The sequence below is a fragment of the Anarhichas minor genome, unplaced genomic scaffold, assembly GCF_050575085.1.
Source record: "Anarhichas minor isolate MPS153535 unplaced genomic scaffold, ASM5057508v1 ptg000018l, whole genome shotgun sequence".
Taxonomy (NCBI): domain Eukaryota; kingdom Metazoa; phylum Chordata; class Actinopteri; order Perciformes; family Anarhichadidae; genus Anarhichas; species Anarhichas minor.
In genome coordinates, this window is record NW_027466464.1 from 3,727,395 (window position 1) to 3,750,000 (window position 22,606).

The 22,606-nt window shown below is 43.7% G+C and overlaps 1 protein-coding gene across 2 annotated transcripts in view; it reads right to left on the minus strand.

Annotated features, from left to right (window-relative positions):
- LOC142952707 (diacylglycerol kinase zeta-like) overlaps nucleotides 1-21,481 on the minus strand; it is a 77,806-nt gene extending 56,325 nt beyond the window's left edge. The window contains exons 1-15 of one of the 2 annotated variants that reach the window (XM_076094589.1): nucleotides 17,252-17,311; nucleotides 9,588-10,715; nucleotides 7,369-7,477; nucleotides 6,311-6,406; nucleotides 5,430-5,507; nucleotides 3,637-3,693; nucleotides 3,454-3,522; nucleotides 3,293-3,364; nucleotides 3,095-3,211; nucleotides 1,946-2,017; nucleotides 1,655-1,753; nucleotides 1,185-1,267; nucleotides 1,008-1,068; nucleotides 455-568; nucleotides 179-316 (exon numbers count right to left, since the gene is read on the minus strand). In XM_076094589.1, the coding sequence (XP_075950704.1) occupies nucleotides 179-316; nucleotides 455-568; nucleotides 1,008-1,068; nucleotides 1,185-1,267; nucleotides 1,655-1,753; nucleotides 1,946-2,017; nucleotides 3,095-3,211; nucleotides 3,293-3,364; nucleotides 3,454-3,522; nucleotides 3,637-3,693; nucleotides 5,430-5,507; nucleotides 6,311-6,406; nucleotides 7,369-7,477; nucleotides 9,588-10,498 (2,076 nt within the window). In that variant the 5' untranslated portion in view covers nucleotides 10,499-10,715; nucleotides 17,252-17,311. Of the gene's footprint in view, nucleotides 1-178; nucleotides 317-454; nucleotides 569-1,007; nucleotides 1,069-1,184; nucleotides 1,268-1,654; nucleotides 1,754-1,945; nucleotides 2,018-3,094; nucleotides 3,212-3,292; nucleotides 3,365-3,453; nucleotides 3,523-3,636; nucleotides 3,694-5,429; nucleotides 5,508-6,310; nucleotides 6,407-7,368; nucleotides 7,478-9,587; nucleotides 10,716-17,251; nucleotides 17,312-20,140 lie in introns of those variants that run through there. The other variant, XM_076094590.1, reaches the window with a different exon arrangement.
- Between the last annotated feature and the right edge of the window lie 1,125 nt (nucleotides 21,482-22,606).

Below are 22,606 nucleotides of genomic sequence, written 5' to 3' on the forward strand. Positions count from 1 at the left end.
ACTGAGCTGTCACCAGTAAATTCATTCAGAAACAGGATCTACCAGGATCAAAGAGGAGGACTCCTAACAGCTGACTATATAAGTTGTAAACGTTGTGTTCTGAATCAAGGTGTGGGATGGACTCTGATCAGCTGTGGAGCAGCTCGGCACCTTTACATTCAGTCAGAATGTTTCAAACCTTATCAGTTTGCTGTTCGTCCGGTTCAGCCCCTGCACCGTGGTTTGGTTCAACCTGTAGATTCCATCTGTCTAGCTGGACAACCGTTCCATCCTCAACATGGGAGAGGATCTTAGACAGAGGTTCGTCTGTATAGCCCTGGAGTCCATGTAGAGTGACATAAGACATATAGACATGTTTATGAATAGAAAACAGGATTTGAAGAGACTGCCCACAGCATGTAATTGGACTGTCTGTATTCACTCCTACAGTTTAGTTGTGTGTGTTTGTACCCACCGCTCCCCAGTTGAGGGTCCTGGCGAGGTCATTTCCTGTCCCAAGTGGTAACACGGCAACAGGAGGTTGAGGATTTAATGCGAGTTCATCAAGACAGGACAGGATCCAGCCCACCTGGTTCCACACACACACAGACATGCAGTTACATCCACCTGTCTTTCACAGGAACAGGTTCTCAGCTCCATCAGCTGAACACGCACTTCATAGGTATTCATTCTGGTGTCCATGGATACGTTACCACTGGCTCCTTTTAGATCCTTTCATGCCCAACACATGGGCATGCACTACTCCCCGACTCCAGACAATATCAGGAGATTATTTGTTTTACAAAATTGCCCTCTTGGCATCAAACCTCCTTTAATAAATATCCATCAGACAGATATTGTAATCACTGTCATTCCACAGGCTAACAGACAATATAGTGGCTGTAAAGTAGCAAGTTAAAATGTATTTTAATTCTTGTTTGCATTTCTATCGGCACATCCCTAAACTAGTTTAGTGCTGTTTCTTTAGAAATATATCTTGGATGGTGTGTGTGTGTGTTTCTACTCACAGTGCCGTCTCCTCCACAGGCCATGATCCTCAGGTTATGGACTTTACGATACAGCTCCAGGCTACAATATCGACACACATGGGACATCACAAGTACATGTTCACTGATGTTAGTGTGTGTGTGTGCGTGTGTGTGTGTGTGTGTGTGTGTGTGTGTGTGTCAGACAGAGAGACCTACCCCTCCTTTGGTCCTCCTTGGCTCAGGTCAAATACCTGTCTGGGGTTCAGATACCACATGAAGGACTGCAGGATCTTAGTACCCTGTGAGACAGAGAAACCAGTAGGACGTTGGAAGATTAGAAAGTAACTGAATGTAAATTAAAGGGGTCTCCTCATCTCTAAGGCTGAGTCCAGACTCTCTAGGAAGGAAGCTCATTCTTTTGGTCACTACAAAAGGTCATGACCACAGCTGAGGGTCTGAACGTTGATGGACTGGTAAATTGAGGCCTGCATCACTGCTGATGCTGCACCAAACTACCCGTCCATCTCACGCTCCATTTGACCCTCACTGGAGAACAAGACCCCGAGATAATTGACCTGACCAACTACCTGGCTTCCAGACTTGAGGGCTGGTTTAGTGGCACCATAACTGCTCAGCATGTAGCTTGACTGAACTGTTTCAGTGACCAGCTCACTGAATATGAATACCTGGTTTCCTCCGCTCTTGGGGTTGACAAACACCAGCAGTGGTTTCATCAGTGGAGCAGGGATGGGTCGGATTAAAAACGGCCTCCATTGTCGTCCTTCCTGTCAGAGAAGAAGATGATCTGCTCAGAGCTTGTACATTCTGTCTGAATATTTTCTTTGATAAAAACGAATTATGTCCAGAAGAAATAGTTCAAAGTGTGACACACACAATGCAAAGAACCAAACCCACTGTTAGGAGAATATGTGTACCATAACCATGTGGATCTGTATAAAGTACAGTGCAGGACTGACCTCTGCTCCTTTCTTGCTGCTTTTCCTCTTGAATGACGTTCTCTTCTTCTTCTTACTCGACTTCATAGAGGACTGTTAGAGACACAAACACAGACAGCAGCTGCACATCACTGAGGTTGATTCCATGGAGAGCAGACAGGAAGATCTCATAAAGAAGGAAAACGGTGTGTGGCATATTATCAACACACCCATTATGAACATAACACGTCTATTTATTACATCACCCTGAGGAGTTATTTTCATTGCTATCCATTGTCTATACTACACTACTATAGTATGGCCATGAACAGAAGTTGTTTTTAAAATCTTATAGTTGCCATCAGCTCTGTTCTGTTGTCTTCACACCCCACTCGGCTGTGTTGGAAATTGCCTACTACTGCACACTGCATACTCAACCAGTACGTACTGCACACTGCACGCTCAACCAGTACGTACTGCACACTGCACGCTCAACCAGTACGTACTGCACACTGCACGCTCAACCAGTACGTACTGCACACTGCATGCTCAACCAGTAGGTACTGCACACTGCACGCTCAACCAGTACGTACTGCACACTGCACGCTCAACCAGTACGTACTGCACACTGCACGCTCAACCAGTACGTACTGCACACTGCATGCTCAACCAGTACGTACTGCACACTGCATACTCAACCAGTACGTACTGCACACTGCATACTCAACCAGTACGTACTGCATACTCCCAGCTAAAGGAAGGATTCTGTATGATTTTACCAGGGGACTGGTCTCACCATTGCCGGGTCAGTTTCAAGGCTAACTTTTTACTTCAACCGATTGAATTCACAGTTCAAAAATCATAACAGTGGTGATTATTGGTGAAGATTATCGTGCTGAACAAGACGAAAAAGTATCAAAAACCTGGGTTTGACAAAAATGGTGTTTGGTCGAGGGAACCAGTGCGACGTGCTTAGAACGTGCACGCTCCCCGACACCACTGGGAGACAAGCCATCGGCCATCAGAACGGGCACACACTAGTTATTATCAATATTATTTTCAATGTAGCCCCGAGGACTGTTCAGGGAGGGTGGGGGTGATGTTAGCTATGAAAAGGAGATGTGGATTAACTCATTGAACAGAAATATAAAATGTTATTGGAGAACAACAAAAGTGAGAATCAACAGTTACCTGATGGCGCCGGACTCGAATGATCCATGTGGGTGGAACTATAAGAGCAGCATGAGCTCCTATTGCACAAGCTTCCTCAATTTGCTGCAGCATGAAGCAGGACACCTTGTTGTGGTACTAAAGAAAGACATTCAGTTGAATACATGTATAGATTGAGATGGGAAGAATAGAACGAATATGATTGTTAAACCCACTCACAGCCTGTTTGCACCAGGAGCAGCTGATGGCCACGATCTCTTTGCTGTGGAAAGCAAACTTCTGCTGGAAGCCCTGCTCAGACAGACAGGAACAAGAAGGAGTGAGTGCCTCTGTGCTGCTGAAAGAAGAAGTGAATTATTATCATCACAATTCACACTCACCTTCCCACATTGTTTACATTTGCCTTCTTGCCGTCTCCGATGCACCCAGTGATGACGCACCACAACGGGCTGAAAACGCACAAATCACACTGATCATCATTTTGGAAATACTTATTAAATAGCTTAATCTATTCCCTGATGGTTCCTGATCCTAAAACGGCTCCAGCAGCAGCTCAAACTCACCTCTCGGATGTTCCTAGAGCCGGATTCTCTGAAAGACGGTTTACACCTGAAATTAATCTGGAAAAGAGCAGAGGAAGAGTAGAGAGGACAGATGAACTGAGGCTTCTTCTAGGAGTGCCAGAACAGAAGCATCTCCAATGATCAGGAAAACATGGTTTCGGAGAAAGAAGCACTAATGCCAAAGAGGTTCACACATGTGTGACTTTGCTGCAGTGAAAGTGGGAAGGCACCACGATTCCCCATCATGAAGTGAGCTCAGAAAAGAAAAGCCAGAGCAGGGAGGGAACCAGCAGACTCTGTGGTTGCTAGGCTGAACATCATGAATTAGTCGGCTTCATTCCTGGTTCAGCCTTGCATATCACAGACCTTCTCATAATGAAAAATGGATCCGTTGGTCAATAGTGTCACATGATTAGTGCTCTACTATTGATATCAAGACAAAGGCGACAGCTTGAAGAAATAAAAGTTGATGACACCAAGAGATGTGGCTGAGATAAGATGATGTCTCTGTTTGTTGAAGCATTGATGGCTCCATCATTTACAGACTCACATTGTTGCTGCTTTCAGGTGGCTGCTCTGCTGCTAAAAATGAGCCCAGTTTAACTGGCACCAGAACCAGCAGCTATTCATCACATCACAGACATGGTCTACCAACACGCTGCTGTTATCACAGCTGGACTCTGATGATGGGTCACTAATGCAGCTGTAGAGAGACGGCACTGTGATCTGTCTCTAGTCTATTGTCTGTCCTTGGTACTGTGCCGACTCTTTTCACATTTGGTCTAATATGGTTTATTGTGAGGATCATAATGTGCCATGTGTCACATTCTATGGATGTGATTATTACAGTGATGATGATTCATAAATAAAGAGAGATACTGATGGCATGTGACTGATGTCTGCTGATGAAGACAGTGGATGTGTTTGACAGGGGCTAGTAGAGGGACCTGGACTTTGTCTCAGTGACCAGTCCTGGTCCCTCTATGCTGTTAGGCCTTCAGAAACAGGCCTTAGTATCATATCCCTTTGAAATCAACTCATTTATTAATGCACCCTGATCAACAAGTAGAGGAGATGGAGAGAAAAGAAAATGACCCCTTCATCATGCCAGAACCAAAGTGGAAGTTCCCAAAGGGTGTGTGTCTGACCTGGATTACATTGCAATCCATTCATTCTTTGCACAAACCTGAATACATGCTATATCTGTAGCAGCGGTATCTGGTTATGTGGCAGCCCCTCAGACATTTGCCCCACCTATAAAGACTCATATCATGCTGTGACCTGGCTTCACTAAGAATGGCTGAAGGGAGGTCCAGACACCACAGACGAGGAGAGAGGAGAGACGGGAGGAGGTTTGTGTGTCTCACTCTAAAGTGGGGCTCATTGATAGGCAGGGTGGCGTCCAACAGAATGGCTCTAGAGCTGGGAAACTGCAGGTTAGACAGGAGCAACAGTTAAAGACAAGCTGTCCTCTGATGACATCAATAAAGAGAAGCTTAGATTTCCATCATGTCTGAGGGTTTAAAGTAATCCTCCTTTTCACTTCTCTCCGATCTTAAACTCTTAGTGAGGACTAAAAGTTAAATCCTTCTTTAATCTTGCCTCCATCACCTTTTGTCCCTCGTGAAAGACGGTTTAAACATCCGTCTTTAATCTTTAATAACTGTCTGTGATGACACCTGTGTCTTTATGTTTCTTGTCTCCATGAAGTAGATTCATACGGTGAACTCATTCCATTTCCTGGATCAATCCGCTTGGTTAAGTACGTTGAATACATGAGACAGAGGAATTACCTTCTCCAGTTGTTCTATACAGATGGTGTGGGCCACTATCTTACACGCAGCACACTTCCTTCGACTGACAGACTTTTGCTGGAAAGAGAAAGAAAGAGAAGGAGAAGATGAAACATGGAAAAGGAAAATAAGCTTCAGGAAGGACCAAAAGTGAAACCATCTGTCCTTTGACCAACAGTAATGTACACAGCCACATATGAGGGAGTAATATGAGGCAGTAATATGGGGGGCTCTGACCACTGGGGGGCAGCCCTGTGCTGCAGAACGTGAAAGGGTCCTGACCAGCAGTCCAGCAGAGACCGGTCTAAGTGGCGAGACGTGGATTATGTGGACATACGACCACTTTGTGTACGTGCCATGTGACAGGCTAACATATGTTGGACTGAGAGCTGACATGAGTAAAATGAGAAGATGATGCGAGTGTGTTTGACGCACACTGAATGAATCAGTGAGCATCAGGAGTGGATCGACACTGTCTGACCTGCTGTATCATAAGGGGGGGAAACTGGGTGCAAAGTGGGTCAAGCTGACAAAAATACCCAAAATACCTCATCATTATTCAGCCTTTTGCAGAATGGTATGGAATGGTTTCCTTGATGCTGATGATGATGCAATATTATTCACATAGAGCAGCTGAGCGAGAGAGAACTACTACATGTTGCTGTTGTTCATGTAACCACCACTAGTGCATTTACCTCCATCTGATTGGTTTGTAACTTGGATGAAGTAGTTTCATTGGTGCAGACACTGAAGGAATATCTAGTGAGACGTGTAAAGATTCAGTGTGATGAACTAAAGGGAAACACACTTGGGTCCATCTAATGAATGGATGGAAGTTGTAGTCGTGGTATTGAGAACACAAAGAGGGAGGAGCTACTCACCAGTGCTCTGGCAATGCAGTGCTGCTCTCCCACATAACAGCAGTCTCCAGACACATTAATCTCAAACCAGATGTGCTCTCCATACACAGCCGACTCCTACAGGGACAAACAAAGGACACCAGCTGGCTCACTACATCCGTAAGTCACTGATGCTGTTTGAGGCCATGTGAAACATTGACTGAACACCCTGGGTGTGCTTATCCACAAAGATCCTGGCACATTATGCTCTAGATAGACTCGATAGGGTTAGATAGAAGAACCCACTAGAGCAGGGGTCTCAAACTCATTATCAATCTGGGCCACATCAGCATCATGGTTGCCCTCAAAGGGCCGGTTGTAAATGTAAGACGGTGTAAATGTTACTACTCCTAACAAATTGATAAATAACTGTCTCTGCATTTGATTATTGTTTATTAAAGTGTTAAAATAGTGTACATTCAGTTAAATAAATGTAAAAATATATTTAAGCACATTTCTGTTATTATAACATAAATCCTTTTAATTTAGGGTTAAGAAACCCACATTACTCTGTCAAAGATCAAACTGTTAAAGAAAATATCAAAGCCAAATATCAAACACAAGTTATTACAATAACTTTGTTCAATGCTTAAAATCCTTTCAAGGGTGCGTTTGCACAATCCCACATGAATTATTTCATGTGTTTTAAAGACACGTTTAAAGTAGTCTTCAATGTACTCACAATACATTTCTATGTCAAGTGTACAGTAACCAGCCAAAGAGCTGCTTCTGTGACTGTGTGTTTAAGTATCTCATAGTTATGACTTTCTGTCTCATAACTTCGACTTTCTGTCTCATAACTTCGACTTTCTATCTCATAATTTCGACTACGAGGATATTTTTATTATCAAGTCCAACTTAAAAAATAAAAATAAAAATAAAAATAAAAATAAAAATAAAAATAAAAATAAAAATAAAAAAAATAAAAAATAAAAAATAAAAAATAAAAAATAAAATAAAAAATAAAAAAAGGGCCTTGAGTTTGAGACCCGTGCACTAGAGGGAGGGTTGTCCTGTGAGGGATCAGAGCCCAGACTCACAGTCCAGTCCAGAGTGCTGCGGATATCTGCCTCTGGGTCGCTCCTGTTCAGGGACGATGTGCTGGGCTGACAGGGCAGATGGTGCAGGCCGGACTTAGCTATTGCTTTCCTGGAAACACAAGGAGAAACAACGAGAAAAGGTAAAACCTGTCAACGTCACACAGATTTCAAACAGTCTGAAAGCTAAAAACGTGTTTGAAATGTTCCTGATCGGGCATCACGAACATATCAGCATATCAAACACTAGGGACACAATTTCAACACCAAGTCCTTTTGTTGAGCTCATTCATGTCTCTAATGTCAACGGATTCAAATTCTAAAGATTTGAATTCATATTCTAATGTGTAGCACCTCATGTGAAATATCACATGTCACATTCATCAGCTGCTATTTGGGAACACACCACATTTAGTTCAACGAGAGGGAGGGAGAGAGAGAGCAGAGGTGGTGGAGCAAGCTATAGAGTGAATGAAGAGAGAGAGACAGAGACGGAGAGAGAGACAGGGACAGAGACAGAGAGACAGAGATAGCATAAAGGCTCGTCATGATGCCCAGCAAAGGAAGAAGAACAGAGAAGGTCCATAAGAACAAGCAGAAAATAATAACCTCTAGTTTGGCCTTCAAAATAAAAGCATGAAATGATGGTGAAGAAGTAATATGACTTTATATCAGCATGCTGCACCAGCACAGAGTGGGTGAAAGGGGGGGGGGGGGGGGCACACCTGGACAGGTCACCGTGCTGACACACATTAACACAAACATGAGCGACCTGGCATGGACTGTGGAGGTCCACCCAGGCGCCCTCTGGGTGAAGCTATATTTTCGGTTGCTTGATTGTTTTATAATTTCACATATTTGAATCAACAACTAAATGTGAACACTGGACAAATGTTTCCAATGATTCAATGGCTGAATCTCAAAGATGTATCTGAAGCAGCAACGAGTCAATCAGGAAGAGGGAAGGAAACTGATCCCACACCAGTGAAACAGACACTGTGAGAACAACTAGAAAGATAACGCAGCTTCCTTTAGACAGATGAAGACCAGCTCATAAAGACGAGATGAAGCAGCATTTCACTTTTTACGACTGCTGTCAACCTGAATATGACAGCATAATGGAAACATGTTATGATATCACAAGCGCTAGTCGCAGTTAAAAAGCTTCTCATCAATCATTTGGATGTCCTCCATTTTGACATGCAGAATGTAATTAGATCATTTTTATTATGTGATCAAACATTGTTAAACAGGCGAGAGGAATGAAAGAACCAATCATGAAGATCTAAAACGTTCATCCCCTTGGGAGCTCGACCTTCCTAACCAATCATAACCCAGCTCTGTGTGTTATAGTGACATGTATGTCTGACGGGGACGCTAAGGGAGAGGTCAGAGGGGCGCCACAAATAGAACATCCCAAACAGATATGACAGTTAGTTTTCAAGATAACTGTCATCCTGTGACTTGCTCGACGCCTTGCTAGACGTCGTGCCCGTGCTAGACGTCGTGCCCGTGCTAGACGCCGTGCTAGACGCCGTGCTAGACGTCGTGCCCGTGCTAGACGCCGTGCTAGACGCCTTGCTAGACGTCGTGCCCGTGCTAGACGCCGTGCTAGACGCCTTGCTAGACGTCGTGCTAGACGTCGTGCCCGTGCTAGACGCCGTGCTAGACGCCGTGCTAGACGTCGTGCCCGTGCTAGACGCCGTGCTAGACGTCGTGCCCGTGCTAGACGCCGTGCCCGTGCTAGACGCCGTGCTAGACGTCGTGCCCGTGCTAGACGCCATGCTAGACTTATAGACATGCTGGAATATTTTATGTATTATATATTAACTTCAACACACTTCACAGCATCGCTCTGGAAGAGAGGTGATAATCATCGTGTGCACCCAGGTGTCATGTTTCCATCTCTACTGCAGAGTCATTGGTCCCTGTCCCACTGAGGACAGAGACACATGTTAGTGGGTGTTTGTCCACAAAGGGTCTTTAAATGGCTGGACTGTCAGAACATCTAGACATGGTTCTTCTAGAGACTGTACGTGTTGCAGGAACATTCCTCGACACACTAGAAGGAGTACTAGAAGTAGTAGGCAGTAAATCTGGGGAAGTATAGAAGCAAGAAGTCTGCAGATACAAAACCAATACACTTTGTGTGTGTGTGTGTGTGTGTGTGTGTGTGTGTGTGTGTGTGTGTGTGTGTGTGTGTGTGTGTGTGTGTTACATACGACAGGAAGTTCTCCCATGTTTCCAGATAAGGATCATAGTATATGGTTTCCTCTGGTCCCCCCAGTGGTGACGAACAGCTCTTATGGAGTGTAGACTCAGAGGAGGACACATGTGTCTCAGAGCTCAGACCTGCTGAGGCCAGCTGACCCAAACTGGGGCTGGTCCTTGCAGTCTGGATCTGCTTATTTAAAGTCCGGTGAACTTGACTTGAGCTTCGGCGATTATAGCGACCATAAACTCCATAACCTGATTCACCACATCGAAGCTCAGAGTCGGCTGGAAGTAGGTGGGAGGACTTTCGTCTCAGACAGCGAGGAGGGCGGAGCAAGGGGCGGGGTGTGATGTTTTTCATATTGACTGCCTGGGTTAAGTGCATCCGAGTTGTCGGGCTGAAGTTTACAGGTGTGTTCTCCACTTCTTCATCACTCCCTTCCTCTCCATCGGACTCCAAACAGGAACATGGGGGGGAATCCGGTTCTTCTACTCCTCTGCCCATCTGGACTACACTCGCAAGTAACATCGAGGATCCAAGTAAATGAGGTTCAATAGATTTGACTTTAGGACGTCGATGTCGCATCGCCATCCCTCGATGTACGTAGGGCGCTGAGCCAGAGGCTTTATACTGAAATCCTCCTCTTCCAGAGTCTCCCACTGCTTCACTTGTGTTTGTTAATCCTACCTGTCTCCTCTGTCCACTGGCCACCAGTAAGCCAACACTGGGGCGCCTGCGCTGGTCAGTACAAACTGGAGGTAAGCCAACAGAGGAGCGTCTGGACTGCACTAATGCTGCAGAGGGTAGCCCGACACTAGAGCGCCTCCTGGCTTTACTGGTCTGAAGAGCAGGACCAGCCGGATGCTTCTGTCCTTTCTGCCGACGGCGGAAACCACGATGGAAGAAGAAATCCATCATGTCAGGAAGGGCAGTGCAGTATGGAAGGTACTAAAAGGATATGTGGTATCTGATGGGTAAAGAACACAGCTGTGCCCCTCCCGGATTCTCTGATAGCAAGCTAAAGGTTAAAGGTGAGCTCTCTGTTGGATGGTATCCATGACGATTGATGATACTGCAGCTCCTTTCCTTCTCTTCAGTCTTCCTTTAGAAATGCTCTGTTTATTAAATGTGTTCCCTAAATGACATGAACAGAGAGAACAGTTTCCACAAACCTTACTGGTACAACAAGTCCTTCCTTCCAAGTTATGAATACTGCTTAATTACTACAAATACCCAAAACAAAATGTACATTTCCATTCAAACTAATTGAATAGATCAGGCGTTGCCATGCTGAATCAGCTGTTTAACTCGATCAATGGATCCCTGATGCAGTGCTGCTTAGTTCAAAGTCACTCAGTCCCCCAGCAGCCCTTCACTGGCTCCCTCATCCTTCACTTTCTTCTTTCATGGAGTGTGTTACTGTGACTAACGCACAACTCTTACATGTAAAGGAGACCCTGAGCATGCATTCACTACTCTGCTGCTGTACCGAGGGCGGGGCTTAGCCTCTCTCCCCACACACACACACACACACACACTATGTGACATTAAACCAACACTGACTCGTCGTTTCACACATTTGTGTGGTTTATCACCGAGTTACTGTGAACAGATCTGATCTGTATGACCTAAACACATTACTATCAGGAGGAAGTAATAGTCCTGACCAGGTTTCTGTAGGTGGACCTGCAGAAGGATCATTACTGTGAGACGGTCAAAACATACCATCAAGCATTGGCCTCAGCATATTTGGTATAACTGTTACTGTTATAATAAACTCAATAGCTCAGACCTTCCCACAGACCACTGGCTGACTTTGGAGGAGGAAAAATTTCGGATGCGTTACATCTTTCACATGTCTCAGTGACTGCACTGTAGCCAGCCCATAATGCCTTTTGGCTTTCTATTTTCAACAGTTACCCCATTACCCAAGATGCACCAGGGGTAAATGATAAGGCATATATATACAAGGCAGCTATATTTACATGTCAAATACAGAGACCATTTAAAGAGCAAGGAAATGACATGAGCAATACAAACCAGTGTAAATGATGATCAAATAAAGTCAATGAGATAGATTGAAATGAGATGAAATAAAATACTAAATGAATTCAAATAGAAAAAGCCCTTTGTGTCAAAGCTCTGATGTCTCCACAGACAGGACCTTCAAGGTTCTGGTGTGTTATGTTGTTGGGATTCCTCTCATCTCTTGTCCTTTGTAGGAAGTGAAATAGGCCAGAGGGGACTCGTGTTACTTGATTTGCCCTAAATGTGAGCATTGCTGCTGCAGCTACAGTCAGTGTGCCTTCTATGATGGCCATCAATCCCAGAAGGTTTCAGTTCATGTCATTATGAGACAGAAAGGAAGCGTGTGCTCAGTGTGGCCGCCGTTAACAGGATATCCGGCTCATTTGCAGCAGTGCTGCTCATCTGTTCTCATCTTGTACACTTTGTGGTGGGGGGGGGTTTGTTGCAGCTGTCCAGCTGCGGCTGGTAGCTCCCATGAATGTCGCTACATTTTTGTCTTTATTTGTTGCTTTTTTATCGTGTTTATCACTGATGGCATATGACAGAATATATATTTATCAATATCTGAAAATAAACGTGGGGACTGAAGTGCAGCAGAGTTTGAGATCACCGTCCACGGCCGACCAACCAGCCAGACCTGCCGGACCAAACACCACCAAACTGACCCATAGTAGATAGCCCAGATGGAAGCTAAGCTAACCCAGCTAGGACCTGAGGCTACTCCACTACCGTCTGATGACCGACCACAGAATAATAAGATGGATGAAAGCAGCGGGAGGTCGGTGACTGTTGAGTCCACATCTTCACAGAGACCTGGATCCATCGTGGTCCAGCATCAAGCTGAACTTGACGGGGGGACAACAGGACAGAGAGCAGGACTCTGTGTTCACGTCATGATGCTTGGTGCTCAAACACAGTCAGAGTAGATGGACAATATTGTCCTCATGTTGAGTTTTTAATGTGAAGATGTCGGCCATATTATCTGATCAGAGAATTGTCTTACATTCTTTATGATGCAAATACAAAAAAAATGCTCTACGGGAATGTTCAACTGTCTTTGTCTAGTTCGTCATGTGTTCGTTGTGTTACAAATGAGCTACGACTGCATTGCAGATGCGCTGTGCTGCATAAAGACAATAAAGGATCCTTGAATCCATGTTGGTGTTATATAGCCATGCTTTGTCTGGTCCAGTCCATTCACCTCCATATTCACTTAGCTTCAACAACTAGCTTTTCTGAACACGTTTGTCATCTTGCTGCTAACTGCTTCCAGTAACAGTATTTCAGCAAAAGACTTGTGCTGTTTGTGGGTCATGAAAACACAAATGGTGGTCCTTCATAAACTACAGCCCCAGTGATTTATCAGCAAGATAATGGTCATATCTTGTATTGGCCAACATGTCGTCCAATAAGGCTGATACACAGCATCATGATCAGATTTTCATTAACTCTCAAATATCAATGTCAGCCTCAGAAAACTGGTCAATGTCAGGCTGTAAATAGTTTAGAATGTAAAGAGTTTCCTTTCCTCTGATCCTTCCCTCCTCCCCCCTCAACTAGATGATGTGTGTGTGTGTGTGTGTGTGTGTGTGTGTGTGTGTGTGTGTGTGTGTGTGTGTGTGTTGCTGTTATGTAACAGCTGCTTTCTACAGTGATAATCCTCTACCATAATGGGGCAGAGGGAGGAAGAGATGAGAGTACTCGGTATAAAACATGACCCACCTGAGTGTGTATTTGCATGTCAACACAGCTTAAGGCTCTTTGTCAGAGATATTTCTATCTCTAGAAATAGACCTAGTACTGAAGAGAGCAGGACTCCTTTTAAAGACAGACGGGGGGGTCTCAGGAGTCCACCACTCATTTACTAACACTTTCACTAGAGAGGGACTCCTTGAATGTTTAGTGTTTTTCACCAACACGTCCCAACAGGAAACACAACCAGGATGTAGACTCACAAGGGTTCATCCCCTTGTGAGTGAGAGAGTACCCAGCAGATGTTATTCCAAATGTCTTTCTTGGGAAACGGAAGCTTCTTTTGAATGAAGTCTGTGTGTTATATTTGAATATTCTCGTGTACAAGTGGCAGGATGGTGGTCATCCTCTGGAGACAATGAATACTTGTCCATCCCTCTCCACACATAGAAGTGCTTTTCATCAGCAGGAAGACAACATCGGTTTGAACCTTGTAAACTCACAATGTGTCACATCACTGATGACGTACGGTCATCACTATGGTTCAGGTTCAGGAGAGGTAGAGTGAGTTTAGAGCGGCTGGGTTAAGATTAGGAGACCTTCGTGGTCATAGCGACAACAATAAAGATCACAGTCACGCTTTAAAGAAAACAGATTGACCGTTAGTCGGAAACAGGAAACAACAGTTTCATGTTTAGTTATGCAACAACGCACCTGACCTACTCTTTCATTTAGCTTTCAGTAGTCAGGATAGTCCTGACCTTTCTTCTATCACACCAAAATACATGCCAAGTTCAGAGTTCACCATGAATCCATCAGACACAACCAACCTGCTGGATCAATAATAAGATCTGTGTTCTATCAATGACTGCAGGGTTACAGCCTCTGTGATGCTAGCTGAGTGCTAGCAAGCTAAAGGGAAAACTAAAGAGGGTAAAACCACTGTTGAATGAGTAACCTGGGGGAAGAATATAGAGCTGTGTGTGTGTGTGTGTGTGTGTGTGTGTGTGACACTATCCAGAGCTCTGTGCTGTTGGGTTAAATATTTACATGAAAAAGAGTGGAGTGCTATGCAAATACACAGAGTTAGGAGCAACGTGGTCCTCCTCTATGGGGTGAGACCAAACACAAAGCATCGTCTCTGTATGGAGGGAGGCTGTATACGTGATCGAGAGCCTCTCTCCCTAACTGATGTCCACCTATTCTTATACAGCTGCTTCTTCTTCTACAGTGATTTGGTTTCCCACAATGCCTCTGAACATCCTCCGTGGATCTGTACTTTGGCTGACTAGAAACGTGTAGATGAATTAACAGCTCATGTGCCTCCTGACCTCGGTACACCTGTAGACAGGACAAAGAAGAACCACCATCCATCCTGTCCACACCCCTCTTTCATTCAGAGTTCCCAGTAAATGCACTATGCACACATGCGCTGCATTCAGGGAACATTTCTGTCTTTTCACATAGGCCATGGCAATACTGGAATAGATGATGGCAGATTGAACAGAAGAAGATGTCTGTGAAGACATCTGGTATTATTTTCAGGAACAATATTTATTTTACTAAGTAAAAAAAATCTGCCCGGTGGCCTTCAGACTAACAAGTGAATCCCTTTGCAGTTTAAGTGAATGGGGACGATATTGTTGATTGTCATAGTCTTCAACCAATCAGATCTTCAGTTTGACATGTTGGGCGTATTCTTTGACGTGTCAGAGCTGCTAGCTGGCCTACAAGTACGTGATTGGTACGTGACAAGTACGTGATTGGCTAACATGACTGGTGTGAAGCTAGCAAGCAGAACTTTGTAATAGTAAGAGTTAAAGTTTAAAAATATGTAAGACGTTTTACGTGACATTACATTTTTTGCGTTTTGCCATGTTGGGCAGTGACAATCCCAATATCTGCTGCCTCTGCCGAGCAGACATTTTTAGCCCTCAAATGCATTAAAACGTATTCAAGAAATACAACTGGGGAGGCTCGTGTCTTCACTGGCGTCCATGAATGGAGAAGGACTTCTTACTGGAACTGAACTGCATCGATGTTCTGTACAACCGTGAGATTAAACTCTTTATTAACAAGAAAGGAGGATGCACTTTGTCTTTAAATAGTGAACAGCAGCTTTAGTAAGTGAACTGCTTTCGTTTTTTTACATCTGCAGTAGCGTTACTACTGTGTTCATTTTTCATAGGGTTTTTAATGATATGGTTAATATTTTTCAGCATTTCAGGCAACTGTAAACGGGACGTGACACGAGTCATGTCCGGTACAGGAACCAAACAGTTCCTGGGAACCAAACAGTTCCTGGGAACAACACTGGCAGTGAACCTCAGCAGCCAGCTGTTCACTTTGCTCTACAACATAAATAGCAGAACATGTGTAGTATAAATAAAAAGTATATAAATGTTGTTTGTAGAAGTAGTAGGGTGGTTGTTGGAGGCCTTGTATGGAGAGAGGCCTCTACCAGACCTGTCTCTCTCTACATGGAGGTATTTTTTCAGTCTACACAGCAGCCAACTCTCTCTCCCTCTCTGTTGTCAGTCGACCTGCTGACATGTTTTCAGTCTAAACAGTAGCTAATGACTGGAACTATACACACACACACAGACACACAATGTGTACAGGCTGTTACAACAACAGAGCCAGTAGGAGGGTGTATGAGGACAGTGTAAACAGTAGTGCTACCATGTATAATGAGGCATTGTCTCATAATGGTAGTACTACTGCTTCAATAACCATCAGGGTCCAAGTCCTGAAGGGACTGGAAACATATGCATAGAATGTGTTGTAACTCTGTTATGTTGTTCATTCTCTACACATGACATCTATCACACTTCTATCGATCCTGATAGAGTTCCCTCCTCTGTTGCTCTCTGAGGTTTCTTCTCTTTTCTCCCCGTTAAAGGGTTTTTTGGGGGAGTGTTTCCTGTTCCGATGTGAGGGTCCTGGAAACATTATTGGATCAAGTGCATCAAACGTTGCATAAAGCTTGTTGATATCTGTTTTTTTACCAATGAACTTGAAAGGGGTGTGGCTCAAAGTCAACAAGCGTTGGGCCAATCATCATGAAACCTGCAGAAAATGTTCACGAGAGTACCTGAAACACCCTGAACGTTTCATTTCAATCCACTAGGGGCACTACAAATGCACAATGGTTATAAATCAATGACAGTTTGCCTAAACATCACCAAAATTAGTAGATATTTCCAATCAAGCTGTTGTAAGCTGTCCCCAAATGTTTTGAAATTGACCAATCGGGGGCAAATGAAAGACAATGCAGCTTCTCAAAGGAAGGTTTGTTCAGGATCATTACACATAGCTGGTAGTTGCAATGTTTCAGTCAGTACTCACTGTCTTAGCAGGGAATATGGATATTAGTTTCATCTCAGTACATAGACAGGTCCAGGGCATGTTTAGCTTAGCTCAAATAATTATTAACTTGACTTGACTTATTCAAACCTGCACTGCATCCATTAAGGAATGTGCTTCAAACCTAGAACCCTCTTACTGTGACGCAACACTTCACAAAGTTGCTCAGCTTTTCACATAAAGTCTTTTAAAGTTTGAAATGTCAGCAGGTATCGTTCCGTATTCAGAAGCAGTCATGCATTTTAGTAGAAATGTCAAAACAAACAAGTGACTTTGTTTGAGACAGTACTAAAAGCTCAAAGCTAAGCTGTGGGGAACATCTGATTCATATTCACACAGTATAAATAGAAAACATATATATAGCCTTATTTATGATGGAGGTTCCTCATCAGCTGGTTCTGTCCCCTGATATCTGAGTAGACTGAACACAGCACTGCATCAACAACCTGATCGACTTCACCTTCACTTTAGTTTTCTTTAGTTTCCTTGTTAAAATCCACATTTTAAGAATGTTAATTAAAGCCTACGTCATATTCTGTATCCTCATAAATAGTAAACAAAACAAAGAATAAAATAGGAGCCAACCTGAAAAAGGAGGAGAAAGTTATCCATCCACACTTCACTCGTTTCTCTCTTCTATCTGTCTTCAGAGCGAATACTAAACTGTGTTAAATGTGCAGCAGAGAGAGAGAGAGGGAGGGGGAGGGAGGGAGGGAGGGAGGGAGGGAGAGAGAGAGAGAGAGAGAGAGAGAGAGAGAGCGAAAGGGAGGGGAGAGAGAGGGAGGGGGAGTCACCACCCGGTCTGGGGGGGGGGGGGAGAGACAGAGACAGATGGAGAGAGAGACAGACAGACAGATAACTCAGAGTACTTCCAGCTGAGCTAAAAAGAGTGAGAAAATGTTCACTCAGAAGAGAAAGAGGAAACTGAAAAGGTCGAAGGAAGACAGAGAGATTGTGAGTTAGGCCACGCCCCCTTTCCACAGCAAACTGCTTAAATCTGAATTACATAAACTAGATATGTGAATTAGAGGTGCAATGTGTAATGTGTGGCCATCGACCAGTATTCCAGCTGTACTACAGGCTTTATACTACAGGCTCCGATACTACAGGCTACACACTACAGGCTCCCATACTACAATACTACAGACGCCATACTACAATACTACAGGCTTTATACTACAGGCTCCCGTACTACAGGCTCCCATACTACAATACTACAGGCGCCATATTACAATACTACAGGCTTTATACTACAGGCTCCGATACTACAGGCGCCATACTACAATACTACAGACGCCATACAACAGGCGCCATACATACTACAGGCACCATACTACAGGCTCCGTACTACAATACTACAGGCTCCATACTACAGGCACAATACTACAGGCACCATACTGCAGTACTACAGGCTCCGTACTGCAATACTACAGGCTCCATACTACAGGCACAATACTACAGGCACCATACTGCAGTACTACAGGCTCCGTACTGCAATACTACAGGCACCATACTACAGGCGCCATCCTACAGGCGCAATACTACAATACTACAGGCTCCGTACTACAGGCGCCATACTACAGGCGCCATCCTACAGGCGCAATACTACAATACTACAGGCTCCGTACTACAGGCGCAATACTACAATACTACAGGCTCCGTACTACAGCCACCATACTGCAATACTACAGGCTCCGTACTACATGCTCCGTACGACCCCTGTTCAGTCCTCAGTCCTCTACTGAACTAACAGCAGAGCAAGAGCCCGCTAACACTCTGCTATCCTCTATATCACATAAATATATATATATATATAAATATATATATATATATATATATATATATATATAAATATATATATATATATATATATATATATATAAATATATATATATATATATATATATATATATATATATATAAATATATATATATATATATATATATATATATATAAATATATATATATATATATATATATATATATATAAATATATATATATATATATATATATATATATATATATATATATATATATATATATATATATATATATATATATATATATATATATATATATATATATATATATATATATATATATATATATATATATATATATATATATATATATATATATATATATATATATATATATATATATATATATATATATATATATATATATATATTTATATACTAGGCTATAGTCTAGTTGACGCTTTGATGGTTCTTTTATTGGATTAAATCCTACGAGGCAGAAACACAGCTCCATCCGGTCCTCTAGTCTGCAGCTCTCATTCAGCCCGCTGGGCCTCTGGGGGAAGGAAGGCCCCCTGTGATCAGACCCCCGGTGCTGAATTGAGCTAACAAGCGAACTGGTAACCTGATGGCTTCTTGGTCCTCTGGACTGGGACTCTCTACGTCCTCTCAGGGAACAAGTGGTCTTAACTGCAGCACAACACCTCACAGGTGGTTCACAGAAGGTAAAACACCTCTAACATCATTTTGCTTCTAACTGTGATCTCTAGCTAACAACACTTGCTAAAATAAGATAATCCTTTATGACTGACAAAATGTAGTCTGGATCACACTGAAACCTCTTGGGGGTCTGTAGGCTAATCCTGACCCTGACCTCAGAGATGGAGAGAAACACCACAGCACCACGTTCTGATGTTTCAAACATAGACCGTGTTGTTTAGTGGTCGACATTGTGTCACTGTATTCTCACACTAGCTAGCAGCTAGCAGCTAGCTCTGTTGGGTGAAGCAGTGAAGCTAATGTAATGAGTCCCAAACCGAATACCACAAACATAAAAACCTTGTTGCTTCAGTGAGAAATGTTTTTCTACAGAAACATTTGAGTGTGTGGCTGAGAAGACAACCAGCGATTCTTTATAGGAAGAGACACATTTGACAGCACAGGCCTGAACTTCATGCTATTTCAATCCTAATCACCTTTAGAAGAGCCTCCTCTGACTGTTTCACCAGGTTTAAACAGCATGCTCATCTCCTGCCCTCCAAACAGGCTCCAGACCAGCCAAGCTAGCTGCTAGCGCTGCCCCATGGTGTCGTTTATAGCAGTGTGCAGCTCGAGCTCTGGCCACGACTGTCATCCTTGTTACTGTTGGCATGTCCACTCTCCACATGATGACTAGTGACCCACTGGCAAGGTTATGTACGCACACACACACACACACACACACACACACACACACACACACACACACACGATGTCATGTTGGAGATGGAGTTATGATGAATGAATGTTGAAATGAAGAGGGTCTGCAACAGTGTGTCTAAAGGTGGACACACTGCTGCCCTAATGTGACCACACATCTGTAGTGGCTCTACATCGGTGGCTCCACCTGCTGGTCAGTAGCAGGTGTTACACCGGTTCACGTGAACCACTGTCATTCTGAAACATCTCACATTCAGGGTGTAGTTTTCTCTCTCTTTCATACTCAGTCTTACCTCCTGGTGAACAGCTTGAGTCCAGTGAAAGACTTGGAGCAGCCGGTCAGCATCTCGATCTCCTCTTCCACACAGATTGGGGGGGGTGAGGAGAAGAACGTCGGGAGGTTGGAGGAGGAGGGCAGAGAGGAATTAGAGGAGGAGGATGCAGAGCTGAACTCTCCATCACCTCCTTTTACTTTGAGTGACGCTGCTCCTTCTCTTTCCCCTTCTGTCTCTTCCCATGGTTGTTCAGGAGCACCACCACAGGCCTCCAGTCCAGCCCCGTGTCCCAGATCAGTGTCTGCTCCCGGGTCACAATCCATGACAGCGAGCTGGTTCACTTCCTGTGGTCTTACCCTGACCCTGGTCCCATTTTGGCTGGATAAGATACAACTTTAAATCTCCTTATATGACCTAAGTCCTGAATTTCCCCTGTGATGTCCAAGCTAGACTCCAAACGGTACTCTAAGTGTTCCAAAAGTTCCCCAAGGAATCCTTGGTGTTCAAAGGAGTGCCATGAAGAAGAGCAATCAGACCCTGACTGCAGCTTCTTCAGGCTTTCAAGCTGCAGATGAATCTTCTCTAACAATGTGATGTAGGTCGATACTGGACGCCAACTGCTTCACTAAAGTTCTCCTAGAAGGAAGTATGAGCATTAACCACCAGAGACTGACTAAAGTACTACAATCACTCCATTTACAGAAGTGTAACATTAACAGGACTGCACTGTGTTTCCAAGGTAAACTCCAGCTTCTCAAACAGGAAGCCACCTCAAAGGACTACAGAACAACAGCCCTACAGACATCAGTATGAAGTGCTTACAGCCATGACAGGTTTAAACTAAGTAGTATGATGAAGGTACTGCACTCAGACTGACATTCTTAGGGTTACACTCAGTGATTTTACTATTAGGACTTCAAACATGGCTGCCCTGCAGAGGCTACAAAGTCAATAATCCACATGCCAAAGGTCTTTTACAAGACAAACAAGGGGTGTGTGTGTGTGTGTGTGTGTGTGTGTGTGTGTGTGTGTGGAGAGAGATTAGTGTTGAGTCCTGAGGCAGACTTAATCCGTCCCTGCATTTCTCTCCATGTGTCCACTCAGCAGTAGAAGTCCAGTCTGTCAATCACTGCTCCCTCTCTTCTTTGTTTCTTCGTCAGCTCTTCCCTCCTCTGTCTTCTTCCTCCTCCCTCGCTTCTTCTTGTCCCTTCTTCAGTAACTTTACACTATTTCCTCTCCTCGTGCTCCTCTCTTTCCACCCGTCTCTTCTTTAGTTGAACTACACTCTATGTGACACACACGCACAACTGAGTTGCACGCTGCACACACACGCCTTGGTAAACACACACTGATCCTGAAGTACCCGTCCGGCTAAAACAAGGAAGTGGATAATGACTACAATCAGGGCCTCACTGTTAGCTGCCCTGTCACATGCCTGACTGAAAATCTCTCCCTGACTGACTGACTGTTCACATTATGTTCTTAATGTGGCCATTCAGCAGGAAACAACACGTCCCACTGATCATCATTGACCTGGTTAGTGTAGCTTGTTGGTTGCTAGTTAATAATGACAAGAAACCTACTGAGAAATGTTCACCACGTCTAAAACAAGACCTAAGAAAACACACAAACACACTGCTCTTAATAGGGACCCTAGTGTGTGTGTGTGGCTTTCTGACAGTTTACACAACAGAAGTAATTGCTGTCCAATCAGTGAAAAATACAATTCTTACAGAAATGTCCAAAAGACAAACGTTGTAGATATGGAATCACAGCATGGAGTTTTCTACGGTGTTCCTCAAGGAACAGGGGTTTCTCTGTGTTATTTTGATTCATTCTCGAGTGGTCAAAAACCATTACATCGTGCACCAAATCTGTGTAACAAATAGTATCAACCCAAAAATCCTAATGTTCTAAGCCATTTTAGACATAGCACATATGAAGTAATACATAATATCCATGCTCAGTGAACACACTGACACACTCCACATGAGGGCATTCAGTCTCCAGTCACAGGGCTTCCTGGCTGCTAGTCCATCTTATTCCACACGGGGGCAGTGGTGTGCTGCAGCTGGTATACAAACACGTTGTGTGTTGTTTCTACACAGACACATTCATTTAAACCTGACCATCTCTAATGTTGACACATTAAAGCCGCTCTATTATCACTAAATACAGTCGGACTTCATATGTTTCCATAGCAACTTTATCCTCATGACTTAATAAAACATAATCAACACACAGACTGGCGCTCTCTTATCGTTGGGTGGTTCATGTTAATGCTGGAGGAGGAGCTCTGTTAGCTTCTGACCATGTTTTCTGTGTCAGATCCTCACCGTCTAAAGCTGAGATACTTGAAGTGGAGTAGAAGTATAAAGGGAAATATTCATTTTTTTACAGTACTTGAGTAAAAGTTACATTCTATAACTCTTGTTCACTGACAGACGACTGACAGACGAATCAAAGAAATGACATCAAGTAGGA